The sequence below is a fragment of the Aplysia californica genome, unplaced genomic scaffold (genome assembly GCF_000002075.1).
Source record: "Aplysia californica isolate F4 #8 unplaced genomic scaffold, AplCal3.0 scaffold00412, whole genome shotgun sequence".
Classification (NCBI taxonomy): Eukaryota; Metazoa; Mollusca; class Gastropoda; order Aplysiida; family Aplysiidae; genus Aplysia; species Aplysia californica.
Window position 1 is genome coordinate 615,423 of NW_004797682.1, and position 17,500 is coordinate 632,922.

Genomic DNA, 17,500 nt, shown 5'->3' on the forward strand with positions numbered 1-17,500 from the left:
GGGCTCTCGTGGCCTAGAGGTTAAGGTGTTTGGTTCTCATTCAAAGGTCGCTGGTTCGAATCCGAGTAGCGACTGAAAAATTTTCTTCTCTAAAATTGTCTCCTTTCACCTCTTTTCCTGCTCTCTAGCAATATTCTGCTGTCTGCTTTCATTTCCACTTTCTGCCCCCACCACCTCACCTCCTTTGCCCCCTCCTCTGGGCTCTTGACTCTTTCTGCAGCCTTTCTACTGCTACTCCTTGGCTCCTCCTTACTGCTGTCTTTCTGCCACACCCCTGATCTTCTGGTAGGAAAGATCTACACGTAGCCTTCTCGGACAAGAGCGAAAAATCTCTGAGGGCCCGTGTGCAAGTTGCGCACGTTAAAGATCTCTTGTTGGTCTAAAATCGATAAGAGTAGGCTTCGGCCGCCACCCGGGCAAAATTCAAAATATCCTACCAACTGAAAATATGTGACCTTATGCAGTTGCGAGCGCCGTAAAACACTATAAAAACAAAAAAAGAGGATTTGGCGTCGTTGGCCTAGTGGTTAGGCTACCGGATTCGTAATCGCGAGACTGCGGGGTCGAGGGTTCGAGCCGGGGCCCGACGTTGTGTCTTGGGAAAGGCACTTTACACGAATTTTCCTCACTTCACCCAGGTGGGAATGGGTACCCGGCCATAGACAGCGAAAGGTCTTGTCAGTTTGTTAGTATTTTAGTTTTAGCGCCTATAAATGGCTGCTTCCATTGTATGCTTCCCAGGAAGTTGAGTTTGTCTTGAACGTTCTTTGCCCTCTGTAAAAACGTCATTGCAAAGCGCGCTCACCATAGGCAACAAAGCGAAGTGCTACCAAAGATAGTACATAACCAGATGGTCCACTGAGCCCAAAAAGTGTCCGCCAGAAGTCCGCTCTTTGCTTCAGATGGCGCTGCAGTCTGTTTTGAAGCTCTCTTTCGTTTTTCCAGAGGAAAAATAGGAATAGCACCTCCTTGCGTGCGCAGATCTACTGCTGTTCATCAACTGTTCGGGTTCGTTCAGTGTGGAGTTTTAGTTGTTTTTATTTTATTTTAATGACCTCTCGCCTTTCATTCTAAAGTCAAATTATACCAAGAAAACATTCACCCCTTCCTCCGGAAGAGGTTTTTTGTCAGCATAACCATTCTAAAAAAACGTTCTTCCGAAATTTGAATTCTTATTTATTCAAAAACTTGTTAGTTTCACTTTGATTTTTTTAAACACAAGTAGGGTAACTCTGTTCGAAAAGGGTGCGCATTTGCGAAGAGGACGCCTCCGAATTTTGAGGACACTTTTTTAATTGGCTCAAAGAGAGGAGTGGACCCTCTTGCTATGTAGACTCTTTGGGGCTAAACACCTGCCAGTCCCCTAATGTCGTTATAGATCTAGTGAGAATACGCGCAACCTTTTATGTTGCCCCTAATTTTGTTCCAAATTGAGCCAAATCGTGCGCACCATAGTGAATCGGGATTACGTCAGGGTGCGGTGGTGCATTTTAGTGCAATGCACAAGTCTAGGCTATGCTAGCCATAGATGTGATGCTAGCCAACGACTCCCAGCTTTAGGTCTGTTTGGTTGTGAAGTTAAAAAGTCAAAGTCAAAGTTATCTCGGATCTATTCTAACGACAACATGTCATATAAAAGCAGTTTCTGAATTTTTCAACTTTTGAATCGTACGTTTTCTGCTTGCATTGCCTATGCTTACGTTATTATTGTTTTGTTTGGGGTTTATTTCGCGGACGGAGCCATACGGAAAGCACAACATGTAGATTAGTGTGGCAAAAAAAGGAAAAATCCAGATTTTTCCAACCCTCAGGCTGACTCCGACGGGCATGACAAACTTTGATTTCTTGTTAGACCCTTGAAAGGATCCTCTTGTTCACATGACTGGTCATTTGAACTTTGAAGGTTGGGATCTATTACGCCAGCTGATATCAGTACGGTATATAACAATTTTTATTACACTCGTTATGTTGGTATATCATGATTTATCCTACTTGTGAAATTGCCAGCTGAAACTCGTGATTACAATTTAACTCGGCAATTTCACTCGCAGGATAAATCATGGTCTACCACCATAACTCATGTAACAAATTCTTTATACTCTACGTGACTGGAAAAGTTAATTCTCTGAACTAGGTGCACTGGCAACAACAAAACAAAACAAAAAACAGATGAACTGACTTGCACTAGATCTATATAATATAGTCCATGTATGTTATCTTTGGTATTGTCATTTATATTTCTGAGATTTACGACTTCTCGTCGTTTCTTTGCTTCTGGCCTTTTCCTGTTTGGTGTGTCAAAAGTCATGATGGCTGGTCTGTGGTCAGTGTCTACGATGTAGATGGGAATCACTCTTGAGTCTCTGATATTTCTCAGTTTCGATCTTTTGACCAGGATAAAATCAATTTGCGATGCTATCTTTAGGTCCTTCCATTTGTACCAAGTTTTAATTTGACTCCTTTTGTGTTGGAAGAAGGTATTTGATATTATGACGAAGTCATGTTCTGCGCACAACTGTAATAGAATTTCTCCTTTGCTGTTTTGATCTATCTCTCTGTCACAGTGCGGCCCCATACATCTCCCCCACGTCGTCTTCCTTGTTCCCACTCTGCCGTTAAAGTCCCCCATGATTGTCACATTATCTTTGTCATCCACGGTGTTTAAAAGGTCACTCAGTTGATCATAGAAATGATGTCGCTGTTCTTCGGGGTATGAGCCATTGCATGGTGCATATATCTGTATTTGATGCCCGTCAGTAATTATCATATTCTATGGTGATTCTTGTATCAATCTCCCGCTTTATATTATACTCGTTGAATTTTATATTCTTCAAGTCTGCGTTATGCTTTTTTTTTTGTTTGGTTTTAGCATGGGTTTAACGGCACTTGCAACACAAACAGGTCATATAAGCCCAGAAGATTAGAAGAGTTGCAAGCGAGTAACATACACAGAAAAGAACGAGGACAGATAGGGACGTTGAATGTTGACAGGGAAAAAAAGGAACAAACCATACCCCAGAGCACCTGCCAACCTCCTGCTTGAGCTATGCATGTAAGATTGAAATTGCTTTTAGTTTAAATCATTTTTCCACAATAGCAAGGTAAAGAACTCTTTAAAACAAAATGAGTGATGTTTTTCTTTTGAAAATTGGACCATTATTATGGAAAGTGTGCCCGTTCCTTTTTTGGGACAATAGGTATGGGACCCCCGACGTCACGCTTATGACGTAATTAAACGGAAAATATAATTTTACTCATATATTATAAGGCAACCCCCCTCACTGCGAAACGAGTGTTGACCGATTGGACATTTTGGTAATCGTGTCGTCAGTCGCTTGACAGAGCACCCATGGGCACCAGTAAGTAAGTTCAGTTTTGAACCGTTTTTATTTTAAAATGTTTATTTTTTTTATAATTACCTTTTTGTTTTTAAAATGTATTTTTTATTTATGGATTTATTTATTATCATTAATATTATTATCAGAATTGTCATCCTTATTATTACTATTATCGTTATTATTATTGTTATTGTTATTATTTTTGATTATCATCATTGTTTTTTTGATTATATTATTATTATTATCATTATTATTATGATCCTTATTATAATTTATTTATTTATTTTTTTTTTTTTTTTTTTTTATTTTTTTTTTTGGGGGGGGTTCAAAGACTAAATCACAAGTGAAAGATTCCAAACCCCCCAGGAATTCTGGTTGAGAGGAGGAGCTTGGGAAAAGCTACCACTCAGCAGTTGTCTGTGAGAACGCTACACGTTGTATTAGTCAGAACGTGGAATTGCATTGCGCGTGCAGGGGCCAATATTGGAGCATTAATTTTGTGTAAAGCGAATAATGTAATAGTTATAAGGCGGATTCCTTTTTCGGGTAATAAACTGAGTGTAACGGTCTGTCCCGGTGCTTCCTTCCTGCATGTTTCTACAGAAGGACTGTGCTGTATGTTGACAGTGTTTCTGTTTTGTAGGTTGTTGGGGGGGGGGGCGGGGTTGTTTTTGTTTGTTTGTTTGTTTGTTGTTGGGTTGGGGGGTTGGGGTTGGGGGGTTGGGTGGGGGTTGGGGGGGCAGGGTTGAGGTGTTTGTTTTATTGTTTTATTTAATTTTCTTCGGCGGTCATAAAACTTGGGACACCCAGTACACCTTGAAACACACGAATATATGGTCGCTTTGAAGCACAACGGGGCTATCCCGAAAAAAAATACTGTTTTGAGAAAATGGAAGGTAAAGTTTTTGCCCCTTGTTCAGTTGCTTTGAAAGTCAAGGAGAGTTTTCTCTATAGCCAAACAAATATACACACCAATGAAACCGAACTTCTCCTATAGGTAGGACAATGCCCACTTTTGGTGTAGGTCAAGATTTCTGGAAACCCCCGAAATCTGGGTTAGCCCGCTTGTCCTTTAAAGCGACCTTATATAAATACACAATTCCACAAATGTAGACAATTTTACAAACATGCCATCGCTGGTCACCAGTGTGCAGTGCCCCTCTTTTTCTTCCCTTTTTGGGGGTTTTTGTTTGTTTGTTGTTGTTGTTTTTATTGGGTGGTTTTAGTTTGGGTTACCGCGTTTTGCTCAAGACCATACCTCAGTGACCACCCATTTGAACCCTTTGTCACCATCATTTGTACTTGGTGAACATTGTTTCAAATTATTTGCCATTAGTTTAACATATTTCCCATTATTCCAAATTATTTGACATTAGTTTAAAATATTTGCCATTATTCTAAATAATTTGCCATTAGTTTAAAATATTTGCCATTATTCAAATGATTTGCCCTTATTTCAAACTATCAGTCTGTCACTGGAAACAATAAAGAGAGTACTGAAAAGTTACATCTAGCCAATCCTATTATACGGGTGCGAAGCAAGGACAATCAATAGACAGCTGGAAATAACAATTGTGGCGACAGAGTTGTGGTTCATAAGACGCATGCTACGTGTCCCATGCACTGCTAGAAAATCAAATGAAGAAGTCTAGGTTGAAGCAAATTGCAGACGAGAGCTTATGACGAATATACGAAAGCGACAGACAAATCTCATTGGACACACAACGCGGAAAGAAGCATTAGAGAATAGTATAACAACAGTCAAGTTTGATGGAAAGAGAGGCAGAGGCAGACAGAGGGAAAAGATACTGGACAAGTTGACAACATGACTGGGAGCAGCATTAACAACAGACACCTTCGCTGCAACGCAAGACAGATATGGAAGTGGAGGTCCATGATCGCCCACGCCAGTCGGCAAGGCACCGGATGATGATGATGATTTCAGATTATTTGCACGTCTGAATTCACTAACCAGCAGGTCCTGGTTTTAAATTTTAGTCATGGAGTTTTCACCAAGCTCCAGAATAAAGATAGGAGAAAGCAGTGCGTTGTGTTTCGCTAATATGTGGGTTGTTGTTGGGTGTTGTTTTTTTCAAAGAGATAAATTATATCGCATGTAAGTACAGTAAGAGTGTACTCGTCAATACTGAACCACATTTTACTTACTCCTAGAAGTAACGCTAAAAGGTAAGGAGATTAATTTGGGATTGATCAGTGAGTCAAACTGATCCTCTTTTACCCCACATACCAACCACTCTGGTAAGACTTGACGTTATTTATACATGGGCTCACTAGTGGTTGACGACGGTACCTCACTAGCTTGCCATGCCAGTAAAGCGTACTACAAAAAATATCAGGGTGCAAAGCAAGAGGAAGACCAAAGGAGACCTGGATCGAGGGTGTGAAGGATACCCTGAAAACACACAAAACATCCCACCCAGCCAGGCTATCCAGCTTGCTAGAGACAGAAAGCTCTTTCTCCTCTCGACGCCCTAGATGGTACAAGAGGAAGGATGCAGTAAAATAGGTAAGACGACTATAGAAAGTTAGCGGTTGTTGGTTTTTTTCTGTTATTTTTGTTTTTGGTAAGTGTTTTACGGCGCTCGCAATTCGCAACTGTGTGAGGTATCAGCGCGCGGGACACATTACACATTTTCGGTTGATAGGAAATTTTTGAATTTTGTCCGGGTCGCGGCCGAAGCGTACTCTTATTCGATAAACATTAATTACTGACACTCCACAGTTTGTCCCTTTCGCAACTCTGTGGACTAAAAGTCGATTATTGTAGCATAAAGGTCGACATGTTCCCAGACCGTGTCTGAAATCTGGAGCTCCTACTCCAACTGTACAGAAACAGAGACACTCCAACTCTCGTCTGCTGGTCGAGCTTTGTGGCGGTGATCGGAGAAAAGTGTTGAGAGTGTGTTATCAGAGAAAGCACTAGTGCCCTTGTGTTGCAGGTAGTCGTTATCTACTTCTTTTTTTTCGTGCCCTCTCTCGGCTGGATTATCAGCTTGACGAAATTCACTTTTACCGGCAAGACAAACGTGACATAATAGACTGGTGGAGTCAAATACCACAGATATGACTCAAACACACCCCGAGAGTATGTGTTTGTAATATTTCCACTAGTTCTTAATCCACTTTCAAGTCAATTGTAATTCTCTCCTTTTTTTAAAAAAACATTGCAGGTTTCAATGCCGGGGCCAGCTTAAAACGAAATTGATTTTTTTTTAAAATAGTTGCATTTGGCATTTCAACTACGATGCTATCTTTAAGGCTAGAGGCTAGCTTCAGTCAAAGATTGTGTATAACAAGATAGTTCACTCCTCTCTTTGAGTCAATGTAAAAAGTGTCCTCAAAATTCGGGGGCGCCCTCTTTAAAAAAAAGTGCGGACTTTGCGATCAGAGTCACCCTACTTGTGTGAAAAACAATAAAAGTGAAGCTAACAAACTGTGCTATGCCTATTCTTCTTTTAGAGAAACAAAAGAGAGCTTCAAAGCAAAGACTCGCAGCACCATCTGAACCATTGCGCGGACACTTTTTTGTCTGAGTGAACTATCTTTGTTATGTACGATTTTTGCTTCAGTTGTGGCTTTCAGCATCAGTGCCGCACTTGCGCTGCTTCTATCAAGATGAAAAATGGATTTTTATGTTGATATCCTAACTCAGTGTGCATGATCACCAACAGGCTTACATCCAAGGCCTGCTTTTTCAGATTCTTCTATGCAGACATACGTGGGTATTAGAAAATTATTGTTTGCTGCTCTTTTGAATCATTATCATAAGGTTTATCATAATATGTGTTAATTGACACCATTTTTTCATGCTCTTATACTGTATATTATTACGAAATTCTGTTTTCACAAACATTAATCCACTTTTTTTTAAACATTGCCAGCGTGTTGTAAAAACGACCGTTATGTCTGGTTCGGCTTGTATTCTTGCATTTGAAATTTTCCGTTCACAATGTCAGGAGGAAATAAATTCATAATATGTTTGGTGTTTTTGTGGGGGATTTTTTGTTTGTTTTGTTTCGTTTTCTTTTTGTGTGTGTGTGTGTGTGTGTTTTACGGCGCTCGCAACTGCATTAGGTCATGTGAGAGCACGGGACACATTTAACATTTTCAGGTGGTCGGAAATTTTGAATCTTGCCCAGGTGGCAACTGAAGCCTACTGTTGTCAATTTTGGACCGCCAAGGGATCTTAAACGTGCGCAACTTGCACACGGGACCTCCGAGATTTTTCACCCTTGTCCAAAAAAGCTAGGTGTATATATTTTCTTCCAGAAGATCAGGGGAGTGGCTGAAAGACAGCAGTAAGGAGGAGTCAAGGAGTAGCAGTAAAAAGGCTGCAGAAAGAGACAGGGGCCCAGAGGAGGGGGCAAAGAAGATGAGGGGTTGTGGGTGGGCAGAAAGTGCTGACGAAAGCAGAGGACAGAACATTGTTAGAGAACAAAAAAGGATGTGAAAGGAGAACATTTTAGAAAAGAAAATGCTTCGTCGCTATTCGTATTCGAACCATGACAACCTATTGAATGAGAGGCGAGCACCTTAACCTCAAGACCACGTGAACCCCCTCAAAATAAGTGACACGACACGGTGGCATCAAGCGGTCGTCGGTTTTTGGGGCATCTTGAATTACTGGTGTAATCTTAAAGCCTGTTATTTTGCCTTGCGTCTAATGAAAAAAATATCCATTTATCTTGAACAGAAGTTGAGAAATTTGCGATTGAATGAAATGGGAAGGTCGCCTGGCATCACAGGTACAATTAGAAAGAAAAGGGCCAGCAACTTTTGGTGATTCCCAGATATGTTAATACCCGCCCCGCCCCCTCTCCTTTGGGAATGGCCTAAAGACACTTCAGTCAATGGCACTGCCCTAGGGGATGGCTTTCAGATGTTTTGATACTTTCTTGCTCATGTACTTGTGACGTAAATGAGTTATTTTGTTAGCGATTCTAGCTTTAAATTGAAGCCAATATAACTGTACCAAATTTGGGGGATTTTCTTGGGAATTAATCGAGCAGCTCTATTTTAGAACCGATGCGTCTGTTATTCATGTCCGAACTTGAACTGGCAATTTTGTGATACTGAACTCCCGTTCCCCATTCTCTTCTTTAATATAATAATGATAATAATGATGATAATAATAGTAATGATAAATACATTGGTATAGCGTATACCCTCTCTCAACAGCAAACTCTATTTCCCCCGAAGAATCCTAGTCGTAAAACATTGTATAGTCTTGATCTACTGAAATGTCTGTGCTGTGTGTAAAGTTGTAATGTATTTGGTCGATTTTAAGGACCAGCGGGCCAACCCAGATTTCGGGGGTTTCCAGAAATCTTGACCTACACGAAAAGTAGGCATTGCCCTACTTATATGAGAAGTTTGGTTTCACTGGTGTCTATATTTGTTTGGTTATAGAGAAAACTCTCCTTGTCTTTTAAAGAAACATAACAAGAGTCAAAAACTTTACCTTCGGTTTTCTCAAAAAGCCTTGTTCGGGATAGCCCCCTTGTTCTTAAAAGCGACCATTTACACTTGCAGCAAAATAATTACTCCAAATTGTGGCCGCTTGGACAAAGTACCTGTTGTGCTCGTGGATCCATGTGGAAAAGAATGAGGAGAGAGGGGTGGATAGGGATAGACAGACAGTAGACAAAACGAAAAATAGATAGATCAAGTGATAGATAAAAAGATCGATGGGCAGGAAGAGAGAGAGAGAGAGAGAGAGAGAGAGAGAGAGAGAGAAGAGACAGAGACAGAGAGACAGAGAGACAGAGAGACAGAGAGACAGAGAGACGCAGAGAGACTGAGAGACAGAGAGACAGAGCAAGATAGAGAGAGAGATGGATAAAGAGAGAGAGAGAGAGAGCTCTCTTTCGTGTATTATGTAAGAGTATGCGTGCGCGCTGTGTGTGTTTGTGTGTGTGTGTGTGTGTGTGTGTGTGTGTGTGTGTGTCTGTGTAAGTGTGTTAATGTGTGTGCATATGTGTGTACATACATTCTCTCTCTCTCTCCCTCTCCCTCTCTCTCTCTCTCTCTCTCTCTCTCTCTCTCTTTTTTTTTCTCTCTCCCTGTGTGTGTCTATGTGTGTCTGTGTGTGTGTCTGTGTGTGTGTCCTTGTTTGTGTGTGGGGTGGGGGGGGGAGAGAGAGAGTGTGTGTGCGTGTGTGTGTGTGTGTGTGTGTGTGTGTGTGTGTGTGTGTGTGTGTGTGTGTTTGCCAGTGCAACCAGATTCTCATTTAGAATTATCAACGTCATTCCTTTCATCTGTTGTGGACAGTTCAAGCCTAACAACGAAACTATGTCACTACAACAAGATCTCGTAACAAAAACTGTGGTGGGAGGTAGGGGGGTGTCTGGAAAACCAATGCTTAACCCTATCCGCACATCGTGTTTTACTCTCGTATCCATGCGACGTGGGGAACTCTGCGCCACTACTTTCCAAAGATAAAATTTATCCGTTAATCCCATCCGTACGCTTTGCATATCAGTCTGCCAAAATGATTTTTTGAGAAATACTGAAAGTTTCAAAGAGATGCTCATACTAAAAGTGTTCTAAAAATGTGAAGAATATAACCATGGGGGTACAAAATAACCCCAGGGCGTACGGATAGGATTAATCCCCACTAGAGATACATGATGTTGGTGGCTCGGAAAACAATTCACGTAGAATTTTTTTTCCACATTTCAAACGGTCGCTGCCAAACGGAGGAACTTTGACTTCCCTTCATGCTATAGTTCAACGTTTAAAAAACCAACAAACAACTCATTATTTGGCAGGGTTACGCATTATTTCCGATTAAATACTGGACGAAACAAGCGCAAGACGGACAAAGTACAAGTCAATTGAAGGGGCGCAATTGTTGGCCTGTATATTTTTGGGATGATGCTTTCAAATGAAGGAAACCTCACTTCTAAATTGAAAAGTGTAGAAAATAATTTTTCAACTTATTCTGATGTCTTTTATGTAGACATGAAAACTGAAATCATGGTAATTACTAATCCCTGGCATGGTATTCTACCCCAGTATCGACCACCGGTAAATATTCATGGCCACGTTATTAAACTAGCTTCAAATATGAAAAAGTTAGGAGCCATGTTTGCCATTTAGATGTTGATGGCAGCCCATACCATTTCTTTGTGTAAAAGCCTCATTTTCCAACTGATGAAAATAAACAGTATAAGATCTTCCCTTACAAAAGACGTGACAACAAAGCTTGTAAAATCACTCATTCTCTCAAAACTTGACCGTTAGTAGTTCGTTGGGCTAACTGACTCAGAATAAAATTTCAAGACATCGGGATCATCGAGAATGAACCTCGCAACAAGATTAATCATGATGAGGGTGGGTGTGAAGACAAAGAGCTCCATAACAACCATTTTGAGAGAGATTCACTGGTTGTCTAACGAGATGCAAATTATTGTAATGATTGCCAGCATGTATTTTGAATGTATTAACGAACAACACTGCACCTCAGTATTTAATGAACCTGTTCCGGGTTTATCGTCCTCCCAGAATACAGAAGTCATCAACTGATAACAAGCTAGTCGTACCAAGTAAATAGTTAGAATCTCTTGAAGAGAGAGAGCTTCTTTCATTTTTTCATTTATCATTCTGTGCTGTTTGGAACACCATTCTACATAAAATTAGGCAAGTGACATCATTTACCAATTTAATTTCAATCTAAATCGAGCCTAAAGACTTATCTTTTCAACAGCTAATCTGTGATCTAGACCATTAATTTGTGATCAGATTTTACTATTACTATCTCCATATTATACTATATTATTATTCATGTCATAACAGTTTTACCGACAACATAATCTCGAATGACATTTTGCTGATCTGTTTTGAAATGTGATGGTATTCTTTGTAACCATAGAGCATGTCTACTACGATGTTTCTATCCATTCTTTTTCTCATTTTTGAGTTAACCATAATCCCGCTTTTTAGCCCAACTGTGTATTTATGTATGTAATTATTTGCGTTTATTGTGTCCATATTATAATTGTTTAATGTAGTAATAGATTTTTATCGATGTGTCATTGTGTCAAACTGTGTGTGCATTTTTAGTAAATGTTTCTTTTTTAAATATTCTCCTCGGGTGTGCATTTTTCTGCCTTACTTGTGTTATTGTACACCACACAAAGCATCTGGTTTTGATGAAAATTAGCAATTCAAACGCGATTCATGAATATTACAAATACACGTATTGTCATAAATTTCGTATAACATGATTACGGGCAGCAGTCTGTCAACTCTGAATTATTATGCATCGTCAAGACTTCAGAAAATATTGTAAAAGATGGTGTCTTATGATTTGACACCTCACGACGGCAACTTTTTACAAAGCTTGCTAGGGTCGTGGTTTGAAGTGGGAGGGGGGGGGGTGATAGAAAGAGGGGGGTCTTTAGGAAGAAAAACAGCTCGGTGCAAATAAGAGACAAACATAAGTACGAGTTAACCATGACTGTAATTTGAAAAGACGACCAATCGCCTTATTTGCATATAACATGTGGGGGCTCTCGTGGCCCAGAGGTTAAGGTGTTGGCCTCTCATTCAAAAGGTCCCGGGTTCGAATCCGGGTAGCGACTGAAAAATGTTCTTCTCTAAAATTGTCTCCTTTCACCTCCTTTCCTGCTCTCTAGCAATGTTCTGTTGTCTGCTTTCATTTCCACTCTCTGCCCCCCCCACCCCCTCACCTCCTTTGCCCCCTCCTCTGGGCTCCTGACGCTTTCTGCAGCCTTTCTACTGCTACTCCTTGGCTCCTCCTTACTGCTGTCTTTCTGCCACACCCCTGATCTTCTGGTAGGAAAGATCTACACCTAGCCTTCTCGGACAAGAGCGAAAAATCTCGGAGGGCCCGTGTGCAGGTTGCGCACGTTAAAGATCCTTTGGTGGTCTAAAATCGATAAGAGTAGGCTTCGGCCGCCACCCGGTCAAAATTCAAAATTTCCTATCAAGTGAAAAAAGGTGTATCCCGCGCGCTCATACGCCCATATGCAGTTGCGAGCGCCGTAAAACACTTTACAAAAACAAACAAACAAAAGCATATAACTGTTCTTTTCTACCCGAGTACAAAACTATTTCTTTCGTCAAGGACCAGGAAAACTTTTAGACATTTTCGAACCAAACTGCCCCCTTCGGGTAAGTCATTTGCCCGGGAACCATCAAGGCAAGACCTAACAGAGTTCGCCCGCACTGGGCACGCGGAACACATCAACCTTTTCCCCCGAGTGAATGCACGCTCTGCTGAATTTGTATTGCGGTGTCCGCGTATAGAAACATGAGGGAGGACCTTTGGAAATAAAACATTCGTACTTGCTTGTCCAGGCTCGGGTGTTTCGGAAACGTTGGTTGGATTTAGGCTGTAGTTAGTGTACCAAATTGAGAAATGTAAGTAAGCAGTTTCACATAATAAAGAGTGTTGTGTCAAATATAGTTGGACCTTCGTCATTATGAGTAGTTTCAAGCTGTATAAAGTAAAAAGAAATTGTTTTTAATGAGTGCTGATGTTTGTCACCAAAGTTATTGATTTTTGTGCTTGTTAATTTATTATGCAGCAATCTATCCCCAATTCGCAGCATTTTGTTTTTCACCAACCACTTTAATGTGTCATTATTTGCTTAAATATATTTTTTGCCTCTACTCTGGTTTTGAAAGTCAAAAGGTGTACCTGAGAAAAAGAGCTCAAAAATAACTTTAAGTACAAAAGTAGGCATTGTAATTTCAATTTTCTGACCTAATAAAAACCTGCATGAAAGACATATACTTGATAAGAGTTCAGATTCGATGAAAAGTCGATATCTTATGGTTTCCCAACTGCATGCATTCACCAAGTCATCGTGTTAAGGCGCTGTACTAGCCACTCATGAAGCATACTAAATTAAAGCTAAATAAATTCTGCATTATCTGACACATTGATAGTTCATCTACGACAACAGTCGCCTGAGATATGGTCAGTCAAAATTAATCTTAAAAATCAGACTTGGTAAAATTGTGTGAAATCAAAGAAACTTAAAAGTGTATTCGCGCGCGTATGGAGGTAAATCTACATTGGTAGAATGGACTTGTATTGAATATCACAGGATTAGAGAATGTTATTGTCTCTGCAATTAATAATTTCCTGAAACGATATTTTCAAATAGATTGGAAAACAGCAGTCACGAAACCTGGACGTAATAATACTGTATACATGCTCAGTAGTGTTTTGTTTAGGAGCCATTGGGTTTTCGCAGAGCACAAACTCTTTCTGCGCATGGACTGCGTTATTTAGATTTTGAATATTATAGTCAGGTGTGAATTAGGAACAGAGGCCACAAATTTGCCACGGGTTGGGATGATCTGGCTAGAATGAACAAGCCCCCACTGTGAGATTAATTAAACGGATGGCTTCGTTTTAAGGATTACATCACGCAAGTGCTGGAACGTCACGTCTTGCCCTTAGTTTCGTCAAGGTGTTATTTAAGTAGGTACCTTTATGCCTGACGAGGAATCTTCTCACTGGGCCAACGCCACTAAAGATTCTTGGAAAACCCGACAACACCAACGATGGCGTGGTTACCAATGAAAGTACCGATATGGATCCTATAGATATTATGTCGATCCCCACGAAACAGCAGCTGAAAAAACAAAATTTTGCTCCAAATTCAGACTTTTTGGGTGGTTGTTTGTTTGGGGTTTGTTAACGGTTTTTTGTTTTTGTTTTTGTTTTTTGTTTTTTTTCAACTCTCGTAACATTTCGGAATAACAGACAATTGTGTAAAAAAAAATAATACCAAAGTTCGTGACAACGGATTCGTGCTAAACATAATACCAATGACTCCCAAGCAAAATTCAAAAAGCACATTTAATGTTATGCGCCTGTTTTGCGTGGTTTTTGGGGCTGCTCTGTTTTTTTAAACTGTTGAAACTAATGTAATAAAATGTTGTTTATAGCAGACACTAAATTTTCCTTGCATTTGATATGCAATAAATGTCCATGATGTACACAATAATATTATATATATATATATATATATATATATATATATATATATATATATATATATATACATATATATATATATATATATATATATATATATATATATATATATAAAATATGTTATTTTATATATATATATATATATATATATATATATATATATATATATCATTTGTATCGCGCATATCCCCACTCGAAAGCAAGCTCTATGTGCTTTACACTATGTTATAACCCCAGCAGGCCATAGAACACTCAGAAACATAATATGTGTATATATATATTATGCATACATATAATATATATATTTGGCGCACGCGCGCGCGTGCGTGTGTGTGTGTGTGTGTGTGTGTGTGTGTGTGTGTGTGTGCGTGCGTGCGTGCGTGTGTGTATGTGTGTGCGTGTGTGTGTGTAGGTGTGTGCGTTAGTATGTAGTCTATACCGAATTAATTAATAGAAATATAAAGACCCATGTCTCTCCAGTGTACATTCCCAGCGACATCAGGGGTAATCATGGCATGTATATTTTTTGTACTTATCACAAAATCAGAACGTTCTGTACAGGACCAGTATATGTCCGGAGCAGGATATCCCTTGCCTTTGTTTTCCCTTTTTTTTAAATCGAAGCCCAGTACTACGCTGCGACAAAACAGAACGCCAATTTTTTTTAAACTTAAACATTTTTAATTTTTTTGTCGGTGAGAACAAGTAAAGTGTAACAAGAGAAGCCTGCCGCACCAACACTGACTTTTACTTCACTTTTATCCGCCGCTTATACCCTTTGGGTGTCGCGGTAAGAAAGAGGCGTCTCTCTGCCACCAGCCAGAGAGCTTGGGTCAGGGGGATGCCATGAGTTGTTAGTGTTTCCTTGACACCATCTATCCAGGTCTTTCTCGGTCGCCCTCTAGCCTTGTAGCCATTGAATATTTTAATGTAGGCACGTTGTGCTGGATGGTGTGTTGGTAATTGCATGAGATGTCCGAACCATTTGCTTCTTTGGTGTTGGATGTGATGCGTGACATCATTAGTGCCCACCATTTCTCTGATTACTGAGTTTCTAATTTTGTCTCGCTCTTTCTTGTTTACTTCTTTTCTAAGACATCTCATCTCATATGTTGTAATTCTTTGCTCCAATGTCTTGTTCGTGGTCCATGTTTGGCATTGATAGGTGAGTGTTGGGATGCATATGGTGTTGATCATTTTGAGTTTTGTTGTCATGGGGATGTTTCAGTAGTGGAGCAAGCTGGTAACTAACATTATTGGCCTTTTGCACTCGTGTTTCTCTGTTCAGTCGCCCATCCTCTGTGAATATACCGAGGTACTTAAATTCTTAGACCTGTCTGAGACTGTTGTTGTTGATGTGTATCCTGAGTGGACCTGGATTTCTGCTTACTTTCAATGTCTCAGCTTTGTTGATGTTGATCTTCATGTCGCAGTTGTTACATTCTTCGTTTACTCTGGAGGTGTGGTGTTGGAGACTTTGTTCATCTTTGTGTGCCAGGCTTTGGTCGTCAGCGAAGAGTCATTCATTTAGGGCGTCTGGTTCTGTCACCGCGCCAACACAACACAATGATTTCTTTTTTTTAAAACTAATAAACGGTCGTGCTTCTTTAGTTTTTATTGTCCACAACTCACTGACAAAAGCGTTGACCAACAGTTTTGTCGCAGTGTAGTACTTGGCTTATAGTCATGTTTTCGCTTGATCAGAAGTCCAAAAGTTTTTGAGTGGGTGGCGAGTGAGGGTTCTACTATGAGTTGCTCTTTCTTTCCTAACAAACATCTGTCGACCTTATCTAGCCTTCATCTTTAATTTTTTTTTTAACGTTACTCTCTGGTAACACCTCTTATCTGCGCCACTCATAATGTGACCTACACGTGTTTCGGGTGCTGAAAAACGCCCACTAAAACTTTTGAAATAGGTATCGACAGCGTCTAACTTAACAGAACTTACTCATGTAGTTATCTACTGTGTATTATTATTTCCAAAATTAATAACATTTCAGGACAAGCGTGTGACGTTTGAACTGGGTTTGTGGCTGTGACGTCAGGATGGTCAACGCACTGGTCACGGAGGACTATGCCTGCATCGGCGTGTACTTCTTTTTGGTCATTGCTGTCAGTCTGTGGGTGAGTTTTGTGGATGTCAGTATCTAGGATGTTAGAGATTTGTGGATGTCAGTTTCTAGGTTGGTGAGTTTTGTAGATGTCAGTATCTAGGGTTTTAGAGATTTGTGGATATCAGTTTCTAGGTGGGTGAGTTTTGTGGATGTCAATCTAGAACTATAGGTGAGTTGTTGTTTTTTATCTCTGTCAGTCTATGGATATGGTTTGTATCTATCAATCTAGATCTATGGGTGAGTTTTGTGGCTGTAAGTATCTAGGTGAGTAAGTTGTGTGTCTGTCTGTCTGTGTGTTAGTTTGTGTCTGTCTGTCTGTGTGTTAGTTTGTGTCTGTCTGTCTGTGTGTTAGTTTGTGACTGCCACTTAGCGATTGCCGTTACATCCTCCGACACGACGTTGACCTGCCCCCCCCCCTCCGACACAGACACAAACACACACACACACACACACACACACACATAGACACACACACACACACACACACACACACACACACATACACACACACACACACACCCACACACACACCCACACACACACAATCCCATTCAATAATTTCCCTCAACACATTCAGCAACACCCACAATTCTACCCCGCATTTCTTTGGCTATTAAATCAACTCTGGCGGTTATTTTAATACTCCTTACCTTTGACGTCCCTTGTCCTTCACACTTTCTAATGAGACGTGACCAAAGTTGAACGTGGCTAAAACAGCACCTGGACATGGATGGCTGGTACCTCTATAGGTAAATTATTGAAGGCCAAAGGCCAACATGAACAAACCAGACCATCGATAATTTTATTGTTAGAGGTACCAGCCATCCATGTCCAGCAGGTGTTACCTTAGCTTATGGCCACACCACCTACACGCGCCAACAGCTGGTCTCCTACGAGTACCTTTGTAAGCGGACTTGGGCAACGATTGGAAGTTTAGAGCTGCCGTTTTTTTTTTTTTTTTTTTTTTTTTTGGGGGGGGGTGTTTCTTTTTTTGAGGAGGGGCTGTTGTTGTTTTTTTATTGGGGGGTGTTGTTGTTATTGTTGCTGTT

The 17,500-nt window shown here is 40.3% G+C and overlaps 1 protein-coding gene across 1 annotated transcript in view; it reads left to right on the plus strand.

The window, feature by feature from the left end:
* Positions 1-6,191: 6,191 nt before the first annotated feature.
* LOC101846900 (sodium/glucose cotransporter 4) overlaps positions 6,192-17,500 on the plus strand; it is a gene marked incomplete in the record, with an annotated part of 32,946 nt that continues 21,637 nt past the window's right edge. Inside the window, 2 exon segments of the mRNA XM_013085841.2 lie at positions 6,192-6,298; positions 16,338-16,461. Coding sequence (XP_012941295.1) covers positions 16,384-16,461 — 78 coding nt within the window.